Source organism: Gastrolobium bilobum, unplaced genomic scaffold (genome assembly GCF_033153095.1).
Source record: "Gastrolobium bilobum isolate Gb01-03AN ecotype WA unplaced genomic scaffold, APGP_CSIRO_Gbil_v1 utg1034, whole genome shotgun sequence".
In the NCBI taxonomy this organism is placed as follows: domain Eukaryota; kingdom Viridiplantae; phylum Streptophyta; class Magnoliopsida; order Fabales; family Fabaceae; genus Gastrolobium; species Gastrolobium bilobum.
In genome coordinates, this window is record NW_026897770.1 from 233,650 (window position 1) to 251,810 (window position 18,161).

Here is an 18,161-nt window from a genome sequence, read left to right on the forward strand (position 1 = left end):
AGTCTTTATTTTTTTTTATTTTTTTTGTAAATTTTCTGGTAAAGAAAAATCCGTTTAACCCACTAATCTTAGTAGGATGATAGTGGTCGATCATTTTCAACCTACTTCCAAGATAGGCCAATGTTTATTTATCTGTCATATAACTCCACGATCCAATCCTTTGGTCCTGGATCTAAACTAAACCCCTCAATTTAAAAGGGAAAAAAGAAAAAAAAAAAAAAACTACACTAAACCCACGAGGTGATGACCATGCATATTTTGTAGGATAGCCACTTCACTCGAGCAAGTTTACCGGTAGTTTGTCATTGGGTTTTAAGGATGGAGCAAACAATAGTAATATGTGCAGTTCTTGTTAAGGTTATAGGACCAAATATAGTGATGACGAAAGATGGATTTAATTGGAACCAACCATAATCAAAACATGATTTTAATGCCATGTGCATATTTCTCAAAATAGAACAGCCCAACGACCGACAGGCCAATGCGAAGTTCAAACGTTATAATGAAGTCACAAGAGCACGATCATAATCTATAAAAAAAGAGAGCACGATTATAATCTATAAAAAAAGAGAGCACGATTATTGTATAATCTACGCGTGCCAATGAAGTCGCATACGCAGCAATGCAGCATTATGTAGTTCCCACGCACGCTACAGAACATGCGATAAATAGTTAAATACCCGTTTCAAACAGCATATATATACATGATGTTTGGTGGTAAATAATAAAATAACAAAGGGTGTGTCTCCAATATTTTTTTTGCTCCCGCGAAAAACACGTGTGTGGTTCTCCTAATGTGACAAAGGAATTTGTTTGGGCGGCGCGTGGACGCTTAATCACATGACTGTCACCGTCCTTGGCTTACCTTCTACAATGACACTTGTCATATACGTCCTTCAATCACCAAAGTATTTATAGCCTATTACATATAAAACATAATTTCTATACATAACTTCTGTTAATATCACCTGCTATTTATATATACCTTTTTCTTTTAATTTCATTTTTACTTGATATCATGCTATTTATTCATTAATTTTATTTTGAATATATTTTAATTTTATTGAATTCAAATTCAATTTATTAACAAAAATATGTGCTATATAAGGAAAAAAGGTTATAATTATTTAATTTTTAAAATTCAATTAAACTATTTAACTTATAATCATCATGCTATATAATATTTATTATAACTATAATTAATCTTTTATTTTATTCCATGCTATGTATTAGCTTAAGTAGTGTCTAAAAAACTTGTGCAAATTGCAAATGATATATATGGAGCATAAATTTTGGCTCTTATTTTTTTTTTTTTAAAGTATAAGTAAAATAAAATAACACTTTTAAATATATATGCTTGATTGTAATATGTTATTTGGTGTACATTATGGATTATACATATATATTGGTAATGGGAAGAAAGTTAAGTTTTAATAAACTAATTAACTTGATAATATAATGAAGATATCAACGAACCATTTATTTTTGTTTTTTTTCCTGTTGACCATAAAAATAGTAATCGATAAGTATATAATCTGAGCTAGATTTCAGAACTTCATGTGAATCAAAATTTAAAATAAAAATATCCTATTTTAGTAATAAACATCCAAAGTACAATAATTAATACCATTAAAATAGCGGTTTATTACTTTACATGAAATAATCCAAATCGCATGATAGATTTGACTCTTTGAGGCATGTAAATAATACAATGTAATATTAAAAAATTTATTCAGGTGATAAAGAATTTTTTTAAATTTTAATCATAGAAATGGAAAAATAAGGAGAATCGTGTTTTATATAGATTTATATCGGACTAATTGATCGATTGAAATAAATAATATATTTTAATGAAAAAAAACAGAAAAAAAGAGTAACTACGTTATTTTTTTGGTACAAGTATAGAACCGTTACTTTTGCACACAGAAATTACGTACAAGTGTTTACGTATGATTCAGCAACGGCAACTTGTGTTATTATTACATGGAATAAACCGACCGGAAAGTCGGCGACGAATTTGTTACCGAGTATGTTTTTTTTAGGAAAAAACTTTTCTCATATTCTATGGGAAATGAATACTTATCTCCTATTAAAATAAAAGGTGGAGCCATTATATTTAAAAAAAAATATATATATTGACACACATCTTTTTTTTTTTTTTTGGTAAGTTGACATACATTTTTATATATGTATAGAAATCACTTCTTCTCATCCATTGTAAGAGAAAATCATTTCCATTTTTTTTGTCCAAAAAATATTTTTTTTACTTTACACAAGGCAATTTTATCTTATATAATAGGGTTTGGTGTTTGTTATTTTAAGAGAGATACAGACACAAAAAATTTGAATTTTAAATTAAAAAAAATCATCCATTTTCTTAATCTTTTTTTTTACAACCTCTTACATTAAAACCATATCATAACCGTTGATTTCTGCCAATCAACGATTGTCATTTATTATGAATTAATAATTAATTAATGAGTTTAATTTACGAAAATCATAACCATTGATCGGTAGAAATCAACAGTTATGATATATGGTTGTAAGAGGTTGTAAAAAAAAAATTATAACTATAACCTCATCCATAAAAAAAATAAGTAGAATCAAAAGTGAGTTTCAATTTTTTTTTTATATAAAAATAAAATTATTTCAAACAATACCAAAGATGGTAACACTAAAGCAAACCGAAACCTCTCCTCGTAAAATACACGCAACCACATTTAGTACTTTTGTATTTGCTAATCTTATAATTATTATTATTTTGTCTGACGAAAATTCGAGAAACAAAAAAACACAAACTTGAGAATCCAAATGCTATCCCACTTTTATATCGGTTACTCAAATTTCAATGTTCCAAATTAAGGTCAGGAGCGTGTATATCAGATTTAAAATTATTTATTAATTCAATTAGATATTAATTATTATTTTTCCTTTATGTTTTTCTTTATCTTTTCTCTCTGACAAATTTGTTTTGTTTTTGTTTTCTTTCCGCTTTAACAGTTCTGAGATGCTGAGGGACAGTACCACCAACCTATACTACACATAAAAAGCAAAGCAGTGCAGGAGAGAGAAACACCACACAAGACTGCATTGTCTACACAACACAGAGAGATCTAACCAACATGGGGTGACCCAGAAAATGGAATAACAGAGAGGGAGGCAGAGGGAGAAGAAAAGCAGCTGAACTTGTTTATCAGTCGCCAGTGTTAATTGGAACCCAATGGCTCAAGTCTGATTTTTTTGTTTTTTTGTTTTTTGTTTTTTGGTGAGTAACATGCTACCTGAATTATGAGCATTATGTTGTAGTTATTGAGCACTGATCTCTTGTCCATGACTGTTACTTCATTTTTTATCTTCTTCTACACCCTTGTCCCTGGACTTTTGAGTTTTGAATTCCATTCCCTTCCTTTGTAATGGTCTTAGTATTTTAATGGGGTTTGATTGTTCATGCCGTTTGAATTTTATGGTTGCCATCTCATGTTCATAAGGGATCATCATACAAAAATTGAGAACATTTTTTATTTTATTTTTGCATTTTCTGACATAGACTAATTTTATGTTCTTGTTTACTGACCAAATTCTGATTTTGTTTTGGAATTTTGTGTCTGATCAGTACTATTTTTTTGTATCAGATTTCTGTTCATTCACTCTTGGAACTTGAGAGTTCAACTGTTCAGGTAAATTTATTTATTTATTATTTTTTGGTATTGGAGCTGTTTGTGATCATTCATTCACTTTTGCTTTGATGAGAACAAACAAAAGGCATGGCTATGATTCACTTGAAACTGAACCATTTGCATTCCTTTCGTTTTTTGTTTGTTCCAATGACTATATGCAAGCAGCAAGAGAGACTCGGCTTGCTATATACTGTGAAATTGGGTCACGTGATCAGAAGACACGGTGCTGGTGTTATTGGCTGAAGTGATGGCGACTCTGTCCCATGCTGATTCTAAAAGAATGTATTCATGGTGGTGGGATAGCCACATAAGCCCCAAAAACTCGAAATGGCTCCAAGAAAATCTGACAGGTATAATAATGCCTATTGCCTGCTGTATTTCTGGCTTTGGTTGCAATTCTGTTTAAGATGTTAGCATAGTTATTATTCATCACCTGACACCTTAATGGTTGGATACTAAATTGCACCCATTTCTTGTTTTCTCATGTTAAACCAGAAACAAAATTCACTTGAGCATTTTCCATTTTCTTATAATCTAGATTTCTTATTTCTTTGCTATCAAACATAATTACTGATATTGGTATGAGGACTTATAAACTTAGTTTTAAAATATTTGTTGTTAAAGAAGCGTTTAATGAAACCTACAAGTGTGCATTTTCATATATCTTTCTGGATCTTATTTTTTGGCGCATATCTTCATTAAAATTATTTTCTTTCTATAACTATAAAATATCAGTTCTGTCCTGTCCTGCAAGGACATGTTACATGCAATTTGTACTGTAGTCTGCACATGATAATAAACCATATCCTACTTCCTGTATTACATCTTTCCTTTTAACTTATGAAATCTATTTCCTTAATCACTCAGAAGAGATGTGGCAATAATTCTTCTTGAAAATTGAAATTTTTCTGTTAACATCAATCCTTTGTCCTCAAACACATTAATTTATCACAATGTTTTTCCTCATGAACAGATATGGATGCCAAGGTGAAGCAAATGATCAAGCTTATTGAAGAAGATGCAGATTCATTTGCCAGGAGGGCAGAAATGTATTATAAGAAACGCCCAGAGCTTATGAAATTGGTTGAAGAATTTTACCGTGCATACCGGGCATTGGCTGAGAGATATGATCATGCAACTGGAGTGATACGCCAGGCCCATAACACTATGGCTGAAGCATTTCCTAATCAACAAAACCCTCTGGGAATGGCAGATGATTTACCTGCAGTTTCTTCCACGGAGACTGAGCCACATACACCAGTGACAAGTCACCATTCACATACATTTCTTGATCCAGATGAATTGCAAAAGGATGCTTCTACTCATTTCCATGCTATCCAAAGAAATGGATGCTATTCTGATGAACATGATTCTGCTATAAGCAGAAAGGGTTTGAAACAGCTTGATGATCTCTTCATGTCAGGAGAACCTGTAAGTCATGCGAAGTTTGCAGAAGGGGGTGCTAGAAGGGGGCTCAATTTTCAAGACAAAGGGGAGATTGATGGGCTAAACAATGGAAGCCATGATAATAGGGCTCAAGTCTTATCTGAGTCTGAACGGATGACCAAAACTGAGACAGAAATTTTGGCCTTAAAGAAAGCCCTTGCTAAATTAGAAAGTGAAAAGGAAGCTGGCTTGCTTCAGTATCAGAAGAGTTTGGAGAGATTATCTAATCTGGAATCAGAAGTGTATCATGCAAGAGAGAATTCTCAAGGACTTGATGAACTAGCAAGCAAAGCTGAAGCTGAAGTTCAAACCTTGAAGGAAGCCCTTACTAAATTACAAGCTGAAAGAGAAGCAAGTCTTCTTCAGTACCAGCAGTGCTTGGAGAAAACATATAATCTGGAGAAAAATATTTCTTCTGTTCAAAAGGATGTAGGAGAACTTAATGAACGAGCTACTAAAGCTGAAACTGAAGCTGAATCCCTAAAGCAGGACCTTGCTAGAGTTGAAGTTCAAAAGGAAGCTTCCCTTGTTCAATATAACCAGTCCTTAGAGACATTGTCAAAACTGGAGGAGAGGTTGGTACAACGTGAGGAGAACGCAAGGGAAATTAATGAGCAAGCTAATATAGCTAAAAATAAAATTGAAGCCATGAAGTTAGAAATTGCTAAACTTACTGAAGAGAAGGAGGAAGCAGCTCTTCGTTATCAGCAATGCTTGGAGATAATTTCCAGTTTGGAGCATAAACTCTCATGTGCCGAAGAGGAGGTGCATGGGCTAAATTGCAAGTTAAATGATGGGGTTGAAAAGTTACAAGGTTCTGAACAGAAGTGTCTTCTCTTAGAAACATCAAATCAGACTCTGCAATCCGAATTGCAATCTTTGGCACAGAAGATGGGGTCTCAAAGTGAAGAACTAAGCGAGAAGCAGAAGGAATTGGGTAGACTTTGGACATGCATACAAGAGGAACGGTTGCGATTCATTGAGGCTGAAACTGCTTTCCAAACTCTTCAGAATTTGCATTCTCAATCTCAGGAAGAACTTAGATCTCTTGCTGCTCAGCTTCATAATAAAGCTGGAATTCTGGAGAATATGCAATCCTGTAAGCAGGCTTTACAGGATGAAGTACACAAGGCCAAGGAGGAAAACAAAATTCTAACTGATCTCAAATTGGCTTCATCTTTGTCTATTAAAAATTTGCAGGATGAGATTCTAAATCTGAGGGAGACAATAAAGAAACTTGAACTGGAGGTTGGACTGCGAGCAGATGAAAGAAATGCCCTGCAGCAAGAAATTTACTGTCTTAAAGAGGAGCTCAATGATGTGAATAAAAGACATGAATCCATGATGGAGGAGGTCAGATCAACTGGTTTAGACCCACAGCTCATTGTCTCATCTGTGAAGAATTTGCAAGAAGAGAACTCAAAGCTGAAAGAAACATGTGAGGCTGACAAGGGTGAGAAAGCAGCTCTAAAGGAAAAACTAGACACCATGGAGAAGCTTTTGGAGAAAAATGCTGTTCTGGAGAATTCCCTTTCTGATTTGAATGCTGAGCTGGAGAGCGTCAGAGGAAAGGTAAAGGTATTGGAAGAAACTTGTGAATCTTTGCTTGGGGAGAAATCCACTCTTGCTGCTGAGAAGGGCACCTTGTTTTCTCAGTTACAAACTACAGCTGAAAAGCTGGAGAAGCTCTCAGAAAAAAACAACCTTTTAGAAAATTTACTATTTGATATGAATGCTGAGCTTGAAGGATTGAGGGTAAAGTCAAATACTTTAGAAGACTGTTGCCTGTTGCTTGACAATGAGAAGTTCAGTCTCAACTCTGAGAAAGAGACCTTAGTTTCACAATTGAACATTACTCGTGGAACACTGAAAGATCTTGAGAAACAATGTAGTGAATTGGAACTACAGCATTTGGATCTAAAAGCAGAAAGGGAGTCTGCACTTCGAAAGGTGGAAGAGCTACTGGTTTCCTTATATGCTGAGAGGGAAGAGCATTCCAGAGTTGTGCAATTGAATGAAGCTTACTTGGCTGAGAAGGAATTACAAATTCATATTCTACAAGAAGATGCAAATTGCCAGAAAAAGGAATATGAGGAAGAACTAGACAGAGCTGTACATGCTCAAATGGAAATTTTCATCTTGCAGAAATGTATACAGGATTTGGAGCAAAAATACTTCTCCCTTCTAGTTGAGTGTCAGAGACTCTTGGAGGCATCCAAAATGTCTGATAGATTGATTTCTAAATTGGAGAATGACAATGTTCAAAAGCAGGTTAATGCGAATTTGTTGTCTGAGAAAATTAAAACTCTAAGGATTGGGCTGCTTCAGGTGTTAAAGACTCTTGACATTAACAGCAAGCATTGGTGTGAAGATATGATTGAAGAAGACCAGGAGCTTCTGAACCATATACATGACAAACTTCAGGAGACACAGAATTCTTGTGTCACAATTTTCAATGAAAGCCAGCAAGTGGCTATTGAGAATTCAGTTCTTGTTACATTCCTTGGGCAGTTGAAATTAAAGACTGAAAATCTTTTGACTGAAAGAGATGCCCTTGATGAGGAGTTGAAGATCCAGTCTAAGCAGTTCTTGGCATTGCAAGCAGAGGTCCAGAATATACTGGAGAAGAATCAGGAATTGAAGGTGACAAAAATTAGGGGAGAAGAGAAAATGAAAGTAATGACATCTGAAATAGAGAATCTATGCAAACAGCTGTCAGACTTGGAAGAGGCTCACAGAAACATAAAGGAAGAAAGCTATAAAACATTTGAAGAGAAAAGTTCCTTGATGAGAAGATTTCTAGACCTGGGTGAAGAGAAAAGTAACTTGGAAGAAGAAATCTGCATCATGATTGATGAGACAATAGCTCAATCTAATATTTCTCTCATCTACCAGAACATTGTCTTTGAACAACTCCTGGTACGTAAAGAGCTTAGCAAAGATCTTGATAAACTTTGTTTAGTAAATACCAACCTTGAGGAGAGGTTAAAAATAATGATGGGCAAACTGGAAGATGCACAAATGGAAAATTCATGTCTTAAAGAGTCTTTTGTAAGTTCGAACATTGAACTAAAATTAGTTGAGACTGTCAATGATCAATTAAATTGTCATATTAGTAATGGAAAGGAGTTGTTGACTCAAAAGGAAAACGAGATTTTGGAAGCAGCAGAGATGTTCAGTGCTTTACGTGATGAGAAAACAGAGTTGCATAGATTGGTGGAAGATCTGAAGAGCAGGTACGACGAGGCCAAGGTGATACTTGAAGACCAAGCTAGTCAAATTTTGAAATTATCCACAGACAAGGACCGTCAAAATGAAGAGCTTGGATGTGTTTGTGAAGTGAATCAGAAGTTAGAAGCTGAAATAAGGGACTTGAATCAAGAACTTGGGGAAACTAAACTGAGGGAAGAGAAGTTAAGTTATGAACTACTCAAGGGAGCAAATGAGGCTGAACAATGGGAAACTCAGGCTACCACATTCTACACGGAACTGCAAATTTCTGATGTCAATGAGACCTTATTTGAAGACAAGGTCCGTGAGCTAGCTGAAGAATGTGAGATGTTTGAACTCAGAAGCAATTCCAAAGGTATGGAAAGTGAAAAGCTGAAAGAAAGAGTTAACAAGTTGGAATGTGAAAACGGGAGACTACGTGGTCAGTTGGCTGCTTATGTTCCAGCTATCAGTGGTTTGAGTGACCGTATAACATCCTTGGAGATGCAGACGCTTTTACATGCAGATCCTCATGACCGCAAAGAATCAAAGGTATTAACATACGTAGTTCCAAATCTATTTGGCTGTAGTAAACTAATTATGTATTTTACGGTAAGAGTCCGTTTGACTGTGTTTCGATTTTTTTGTTCTTAAAACTGTTTTGTAGAATAATTAATGAAACAAGTGTTTTCTATAGGGTTTTTTTTTTGTTTTGAAAGTTAAAAGTCAAAACACAAAACAAAAACAATTTGGACATGCTCTCTAAATTTGATTCTAAAAACAAAAAACAGTTACAATTTTTATTTTTATTTTTACAAAACAAGTCTTATCAAACGAGTTTTTTTCTTCCGAAAATCAAAAAACTGTTTTCCAGAATAGATTTCAAACAGGCAAGAGATTCATATTCAATATTTCAATGCTTGAGAACTTTGTAGAAACTAAGATCCTTGCTTCCTTGTATGTTAATGGGAGGTCATTTGTGATAAATTTAATTCCCTCTTCTTCAACTGGGAACCAGCTACTATTGCATTGTTTATATAGATATAATATAGTTTGTCTAAATCTTTGTTCCCAGGTTAAAAATTTGGCGAATCACACGTACACTGAAGGTGGTCCACAAACACGTGAAGGTCAGAATGCTATGGCAACAGATGCACAAACAGACTTCCAAGACATGCAGCAAAGGATCAATGCAATTGAAATGGCTGTTAAAAAGATGAATGAAAGTTTCCAACCTAAGGATGAAATGAGAGAGATTCAAGTGTTAAAACCTGGAATCTGCCGGCGCCAAGGAAATAACCAAGCAAGCAAGCATGTTACTCAAATGGATGAAACAAAGGAGCATCAAGGTGGACCTGCTGATGAACGGAAGACAAGGAAATCAGTGTCAGATATCCTTGTAGAAGAAATTGAAGTTCTGCCAAAAGACATCATGCTTGATCAAACGACTGAATGTTCATCATATGGGATAAGTAGGAGAGGAACTCATAAGTTTGATGATCAGATGCTCGAATTGTGGGAAACTGCTGATGAGGATGGCATTATTGGCCTGACAGTTGGAAAGGCACACAAGACAGCCACATCACCTGCTGGATACCATCAAAGGAGAGCAACCAAGGAATCCAAAAACAAATATCCTTCAGTAGAGTCCTTGATTGAAAAGGAGTTGAGTGTGGACAAGTTAGAGATCTCAAGAAGATTGACTAAGCCACAGCCTCATCAAGAAGGCAACAAGAGGAAGATTTTAGAGAGACTTGATTCTGATGCTCAAAAGTTGACAAACCTTGAAATTACCGTACAGGATTTGATGAACAAGGTGGAAATTACTGAGTTGAGCACACATGGAAAAGGTATTGAGTATGACACAGTGAAAGGGCAGCTTGAAGCTGCTCAGGAGGCCATCACAAAGTTGTTTGATGCCAACCGCAAGTTGATGAAGAATGTAGAAGAGGGTACCTCGTCCTTTGCTGGGAAGTCTACAACTGAGTCAGATGAGAGTGGAGGCGTTAGCAGAAGGAGAGTTTCAGAACAGGCTCGGAGAGGGTCAGAAAAAATAGGACGGCTGCAGTTGGAGGTGCAAAGACTGCAATTTTTACTTCTAAAACTGAATGATGAAAAAAAAGGCAAAGGGAAAACATTGATTGATGATCGAAATCCAAAAGTTCTATTGCGAGATTACCTCTATGATGGGACGAGAAAGAAGTACCAGAAGAGGAAGAAGAAAGCACCCTTTTGTGCATGCATACAGCCTCCGACCAAGGAAAATTGAATAGACAATAATTTAGCATAGTTTAAAAGTACATGAGACAATTGAGACATTAGCTTTATTGTTTGTAAATTTTCCTTTATAGTCTAGATATGGTTCAAGACCCTGCTGTACATGTTCTGTAATGTTCACTCAGAAGAAGAGGCTAGGATGTAATTTTCGCTATTTCATTGTCTGAATAACCCCCCGTCTAATTTCTTTCTTGGTTAGATGTGCCGTTCATGTTTTGGCTATTACTTTGTTTACCATCGTGGTGCCATGCAATTATCTTGCTCTTTTCTTTCTTTTGCTTGTCTCTTTAAGAATCGTTTGTTCAGCATAAAATACAATGCGACTCTTGCATTAACATATCTTCCAATAACAATAAAAAGTTAACGTTCAACAACAACAAAAGGAGTCAACCCCTGACAAAAAAAGGGAAGGAAAAAAAAAAAAAAACTCATGTCTAAGTTCAACAACAGAATGCTCATATTCTAGATCCGATGAACATCTTATTGCATTCCATGATTTAAATGCTTAGCCAAATTTTCACGCATGGTCCTTCCTGAAGGATCAACTTGCTTGCAATACTGTTCTTTATATCCTGAATCATGATGACATGACAAGGCAACATCTGGATGTAAGGAGTCACCGCAGTCAATGATTATATTATGAAGCAAACAACATGTCAAGATAATGCTGGGCAATTTCCTCTTATCAGGTCTCCACATAACCTTACTCAGGATTCTCCAACTTCCCTTTAACAGTGAGAATGCCCTTACTGCAAGTAGCCTTGCTGCCTCATGTTTGTAATTAAAAGTGGATTGTGAATCTGATATGCCATTAGTTTCATAAGGAGTCATTAGCCATGGAAGAAGAGGATAGCTGTACCCACCAACTACATATTCTCTTATCACATCTCCACCTAAAGTTCTTGCATTTCCATTTAAACGCTCCCCATTCTCTGAGAGTTTGTAAAATGCTGAACACTTCAACAATCTGGAAAATGTCATGCCCCCAGGGAAACCTGTCATAATATCAATAAATCTCGTTTCATGATCGACAATTCCCTGTAACAACATGCTGTAATTTTTTTCATGATCACACCAATCATCCGAGGTTTGGACAGCTGGAAGGGTCATCATGATGTGTGTTGCATCAATAGCTCCGCAGCAATTAGGCAACCTATAGGATGCTTCAAAACCAAACTTGATTTCTTGCATTCTATTGAAATCAGGCCAATTGAGATGATGTTTAGCGCGTTCCTCCAGTGCTTCGATGAATCTCCAAGTCACCTGAGAAACTGTTGACTGTCCAACCCCAAAGGCAGCTCCAACTGAGACTTGAGATTCACCAGATGCCAACCTTCTAAGGGCAATGGCAACCTGCTTCTCAACACTAAGAAGCCTCCCCTCTATGTTGATGAGCCCTGATGGAGGCCTTGATATGAGATCCTCCCTTACAAGAGAACATATGTATTCAAAAGTAGTCTTTGACACCCTAAAGAAATACTTAAACCCTTCAGCTTCATCAGCAGGTACAGAGTATCCTGCAGGTTTGCATTCAATCATATCCATAACAAACATCAAATCACAACCCAAAAAAGCAAAAAAGAACCAATATCATGTAGCAATAATTTTATAATATTTTGGGTAAAGAAGGGAAAACCGGATAGAAGGAGAAGATTGCAGAGAGGTCGATTGGGAGAGAGAATTAAGAATAAGAGAATAATTAGGAGAAAGTAATAAAGAAAGTTGTAATTGCTTAATTAATTTTGTGATCGGGTGGGCTATCTATCTTACCGTCGCTTACACCTTCTAAGAGATAAAATAAACTATCAAATAACATACTTAGAAATAGGATAACTAATACTACTGACAGGATAACTAATTTGAATTATAAGTTTATAACAACTGAGAAGATAAACTACACAATAAAATTGACATATCCAAGTGCTTGGCCTTGAAGGTTTTGCTACATTCCACCGCTCTTCAAACCAACCTTGTTTGCGAGGTTGAGTTGTGCAATTCCGGGATCAAAGATGACAATAAATGTCATGTCAATCACAGTCTCAAACCTAGTAGGATGACAAATGATGGAATGCCATAGCAATCGGGGAAAAGCACGCTTATTGGCTGGCAATTGAATGGATTTATTGCCTATTGGAAAACCTGTCGGCATTGAATGACACGTGTTTTGGGGAGTCCTCACATGTAGAAGGCTTAATGTGTTTCGATTCAGCAGCATCATTAATTGCGCGACAATGGGAGCGCATACAATAGTCGATAAAGAGGAACAGCGTCGATTGCATCCACTTGTTGGAGTAGGTGAGTAAGCAATGATTCGGAGAGCGAGTTGTACAAATTCAACATGGTCCCTCCTATTCCAATGAAGAGCTACCTCAATCATGGTCAGCCAGCCCAGTGGCCTCTTCCAGAAGGCTTAACAGGCTATTGAAGATTTGATTAATAGCTACACGGGATTGAAGAAGATGCTGGAAATCCAGGGTTTGCTATGAAAGAACACAGAGGCTAGTCCGTGCAGCCATGGAGGAAGGCTAGATCAATGAAAGCACCATTGTAACAATAATTTTATAATATTTGGGGGGGGGGGGGGGGGGGGGGAAGGGAAAACAGGAGATGAGAAGATTGTAGAGAGGTTGATTACATGAGAATCGATAATTAGAGAATAATTAGGAGGAAGTAATTACGAGAGATACAATTAATCAATTTTGTGATCAGTGGCTATCTACTTTGTAGCAGCTTACACCAGATAAGATAAACTATACAATAACATAATTAGGAATAAGATAACAAATGATCAAGAAAGTTATACTTATCACCAATTAAGTTTATCACTTCTTACCATCAAATCTTAACTGTTGATTTTCGCCGATTATTGGATAACACTTATTAATTAATTATTAATATCCAATAAATTATAACCGTCATATTAACGAAAATAAGTTAAGATTTGGTGATAAGAAATGATAAATTTAATTAGTGATAAGTATAACCTTCTAGCTAATGATAACTATTTTAAATTACACAAACTCATGAGATAACAAAACTAATAAAGATAAAATAAACTAATGAGATTGGATCTCCAAGGCCCTCGCCTTCAGGGTTGTTGGTACATATCATAAAACTCTCCGTCACAGTGGTTCCTCTTTTTCTTCACCAACTAGATATAAACATTATGAGGGTTGTTGAGAATTCAAAAAAGTGATAACAATTGAGAAACCCTTGCATGAAAGGGTTTCCTTCCCGAACAAAAATCATGAATAAATAATAAAAAGTTCAAAAATTTGAAGGCGAATGGAGTGAAGAGAAAGGAGAAGATACCTGGGGCAGTAGAATTCTTGTGCCAGAAAGAGTCCCACCAATCGTTCTCACTAGTTCTGGGCACAACAGGGACCAGACTCACCTGTTTGCGTTTCTTGAACTTCTTGGCCTTCCTTTTGGTCTTCTTTGATTTCTTCGGAAGGGTTACCATTTGAGCATATCAGAAGGAATGACTCACTGTTCCCAAGTGACAAGAAAACAAGAGAAGTAAAATGAGTGAAGTGAATTTGAATGTCACTCTGAACACACAATCTTTGTCTTTGCGGTAAATTTTGTTTTACTTCTAAGATTTTTTTTTTTTTTTTCAGAATGTCGGCCCTTACAGTAGTCCATAATGTGCATTGTTGGGCCCTGAAAACCCCTTCAATATTGGGAGATTGTCCATTACTTAAAACCACAAGATTGAGTGCATCAACTTTATTTTAGTTTTGGATAAAACATCGAGACAATTTTATTCGAGACGAGTTTTGGATTAAGATTTTAAATTCTTCTCAAAGATAGTATTGAAGAGGTTTCACTCCATGTGCTCAGCTTTCATGCATTCCGGGTTGGCAAAACGACCCAACCCGGCCCGACCCAACCCAACCCGCATTCAATCCGAAAAAAATGAGTCGGGTTAGGGATGGTTCGAAAAAAAAAACGAGTTAGAAAACTCAACCCGACCCGAGTCGGGTTAGGGTTAGCTCGCAGGTTGGCTCAAAAATATGGCTTGTGGGTTGACTTGAAAAAAGGCTTTTTGACCTTTTTATCCCTTATTAAATAAAAAATAACCATTTTGTCCCTGTTCCAAAACTATACCTCACTTTGCCCCTATTTAATCGATTACATAGAAAATTTAATCGACTAAGTGTCAAAAAAAATATATTAATCGATTAAAAACCTTTTTAATCGATTAAGTATCGATTTCTTCAAGAAAATTGCAGAGGAAGAATGCCTACCACCGACAACTTCATATGAATTTCATCGGTGTTATTAGCTCTAGGAGTAATAGTGGGCGTGAATGATTCAATGCCCTTCCTCATCAGAGTCATTGCACTATGTCATCTTTCTATCTTACGTTCTTATGCACATATATCACAAAACAGAACCTTTTTCTTCCAATCCCTCCTACAGTAACAGCTCTCCCTAATAAAATCTTGAAAAAATAGAGATGAAAAACGATGAAGAAAGGTAAAGCTAGGAGCTTGTAACTTTTGGGACACTTTTATCCTGAATCGCCTTCTTGTTGTTGCTGAAAGGGAGAGAATTTAATTATATCGGGTTCCCACTTTTCCTCCTTCAGTATATGTTCTCTATGTTAATTATATGATCAATGATTGAACTGAGCTGTGCCTGATTTTCCAAATATGAAGTTGTCGGTGGTGGGCGATCTTCCTCTGCAATTTTCTTGAAGAAATTGATACTTAATCGATTAAAAAATTTTTTTAATCGATTAATATATTTTTTGACACTTAGTCGATTAAATTTTCTATGTAATCGATTAAATAGGGGCAAAGTGAGGTATAGTTTTGGAACAGGAACAAAATGATTATTTTTTATTTAATAAGGGATAAAAGGGTCAAAAAGCCCTTAAAAAAATAGCTCGCGGGTTGGCTCGTTTTTAGCCTATTTAAATGACTCTGTAGTATTAATGCACCAGCTATGTGGCTTCCATTAACTTAAACAAAGGGTTACAAAATGAGAAATAAAAGCAAAATATTTTAGTTTCGAATTTTCTTCACAACAAATTTGCATAAACATCAAGAAACAGTCAGAACCACTTTGCTACTAAGTGGGTAAGATATTTGAACCAAACATAGTCAACATAGCCTAACAATATAATAACGTCAGGTATGTGAGAAGATTAGGGACTTAGGTTTAGAGAAGGAAGAAAAATGATGACAGCATGTGTGGGTTTTGTCCATTTTTGTATATTATATTTTGTATTTCTTTATAATAAAAAAAAAACTCAACCTGCGAGCTAGCTCGTTTGACCCACGGGTTGGCTCATTTTTTCATGAGATGGCTCGGGTCGGGTTGGCAGCTCAATTTTGCCAACCCAACCCGGCTCATTTTTGGCGGGTTACGAACCAACCCCGATGGATTGACTCGTTTTTGCCAACCCTACATATACTAATTGAGCTATCATTGTTTGGTACATCATTTTTTACTTCTTTGTAAATTTCCTTTATTTTTTTGGGAGGTTATATTTAATACCAATTAAGTTTATCACTTTTTACCACCAAATCTTAATCGTTAATTTCTGTCAATCTAACGGTTATAATTTATTAGATGAGATTTATTAATTAATTATTAATTTTCAATATATTACAACAATCAGATTTGCAGAAATCAATGATTAAGATTTAATAGTAAGAAGTGATAAACTTAATTGGTGATAAGTATAACTTTTTTTTCTGATCAAGCCTATAATTTCAAAATATATATCAACATCAATTATAACATATTTGGATTAATTTATTTCAAAATCGAAAGTTTTTAATTATAAGTTTTTTTAAATTTTTTGAAAACCAAGCTATTACACTACTAGAAAAAGCTCTATTATCGACGTAATTTATTAACGGAAAATATTCCGTCAAAAATAGTAACGGAATTTTTGACGAAAATTCAATTCCATTGGAAGTAGAGACGGAAAAAAAATTCGTTGAATTTTGAGACGGAAATTTTCAACGGAAAATAAATTTCGTCAAAAATTTTAACGGAAATTAAATTCCGTTGAAATATTCTGTCAAAAATTTATCACATAATTATTTTTAATCGAAAAATATCGACGGACAACAAATTCTGTTGATAATTACAACGAAATAATATTCCTTTTAAAATTTCAACGGAAATTTTCCGTTGAAAATTGCAACGGTATAGTTTTCCGTCAAAAAATGCAACGGAATTTTGGTCCGTTGAAACTTTCAACGGAATTTTGGTCTTTTTCCGTCGAAAATTTCAACGGAGTTTTTTTCCGTTGATAATTTTCAAGTCATCACAACCATTATCAAAAACCCTAAATTTCTTTTATGCAAGTATGCTGTCATTTATAATTGTTTATGGTGTTGTGCATATATATATTGAAACATTTACATGAGAATGCAAGTAGTGACTATCCACATATGGAAGTGTTGAAGAAGTGGGTGAAGTTATAAGTATACTAAAATGATGCTCATATGTACTCACATGATAATGGATGTGAAAATACGTAAACATGTTGCTAACAAATCTCTGTAATATTTATTATACTCAGATCAATATCATATATGTTGATAATTGCATATCACTCATGTTGTGTTTGTTTTCATTGATTGCATTTTTTATATTGTTTAAGTTTACTATTGATGGCTTCCAACAGGTATGGGCTTCGGAGGTTTTGTCCCTCATCGAGCTTTGGCGTGTGTGCCATTTATACGATTAATTCTGTCAAGGCCTAGGACCTTATCTTTTGTTTGAAGCTTATTTTAATAAAGATTAAAGAGATTTGTTAACAACATATTTACTTATTTTCATATCCATTATCATATGAGTACATCTTAGCATCATTTTTGTATACTCATAACTTCACCCACTACTTCAACACTTGTAGTTGTGGATAGTCATGACTACTTGAATTCTCATGTGAATGTTTCAATATGTATGCACAATACCATAAACAATTATAAATGATAGCATTATTGCATAAAAGAAATTTATGGTTTTTCAAAATGCTTGTGATTACTTGAAGAGCAAAATGAAAGGAGTAAAATTCAGTCAAAATTATAAACGGAAAAAAAATCCGTTGAAATTTTCAACGGAAAAAGTCCAAAATTCCGTTGGAATTTTCCACGGAAAATTATTCTGTTTCAATTTTCGACGGAAAAAGTACAAAATTCCGTTGGAATTTTCCACGGAAAATTATTTCGTTGCAATTTTCAACGGAAATAATTCTGTTGCAATTTTTGACACTAATAAGTCATTGTCTCTCACGAGTCATTTAGAAATACACTTTGCATCCTTGCATAAAAGAAATTCATGGTTTTTCATAATGTTTGTGATTACTTGAAGAGCAAAATGAAGGAGCAAAATCCAATCAAAATTATAAACGGAAAAAAAGTCCATTGAAATTTTCAACGGAAAATAATTCCGTTGAAATTTTCGACGGAAAAAGTCCAAAATTCCGTTGGAATTTTCAACGAAAAATTGTTCCGTTTCAATTTTCGACGGAAAAAGTCCAAAATTCCGTTGGAATTTTCAACGGAAAATTATTCCGTTGCA

General features: G+C 35.0%; 2 protein-coding genes across 2 annotated transcripts; one reads left to right on the plus strand and one right to left on the minus strand.

The window, feature by feature from the left end:
• Positions 1-3,924: 3,924 nt before the first annotated feature.
• On the plus strand, positions 3,925-10,602 carry LOC133310106 (protein NETWORKED 1D). Its single transcript, XM_061510992.1, has 4 exons — positions 3,925-4,027; positions 4,651-8,885; positions 9,409-9,594; positions 9,673-10,602. The coding sequence occupies exons 1-4, from the start codon at positions 3,925-3,927 to the stop codon at positions 10,600-10,602; spliced, it is 5,454 nt and encodes a 1,817-aa protein (XP_061366976.1).
• Positions 10,603-10,945: 343 nt separating this feature from the next.
• LOC133310118 (protein ANTAGONIST OF LIKE HETEROCHROMATIN PROTEIN 1) lies at positions 10,946-14,124 on the minus strand. The gene is made up of 2 exons (XM_061511008.1): positions 13,923-14,124; positions 10,946-12,127 (listed from the first exon to the last, which is right to left on the minus strand). Exons 1-2 carry the CDS (start codon positions 14,071-14,073, stop codon positions 11,091-11,093), a joined length of 1,188 nt encoding a protein of 395 aa, XP_061366992.1. The 5' UTR covers positions 14,074-14,124; the 3' UTR covers positions 10,946-11,090.
• Between the last annotated feature and the right edge of the window lie 4,037 nt (positions 14,125-18,161).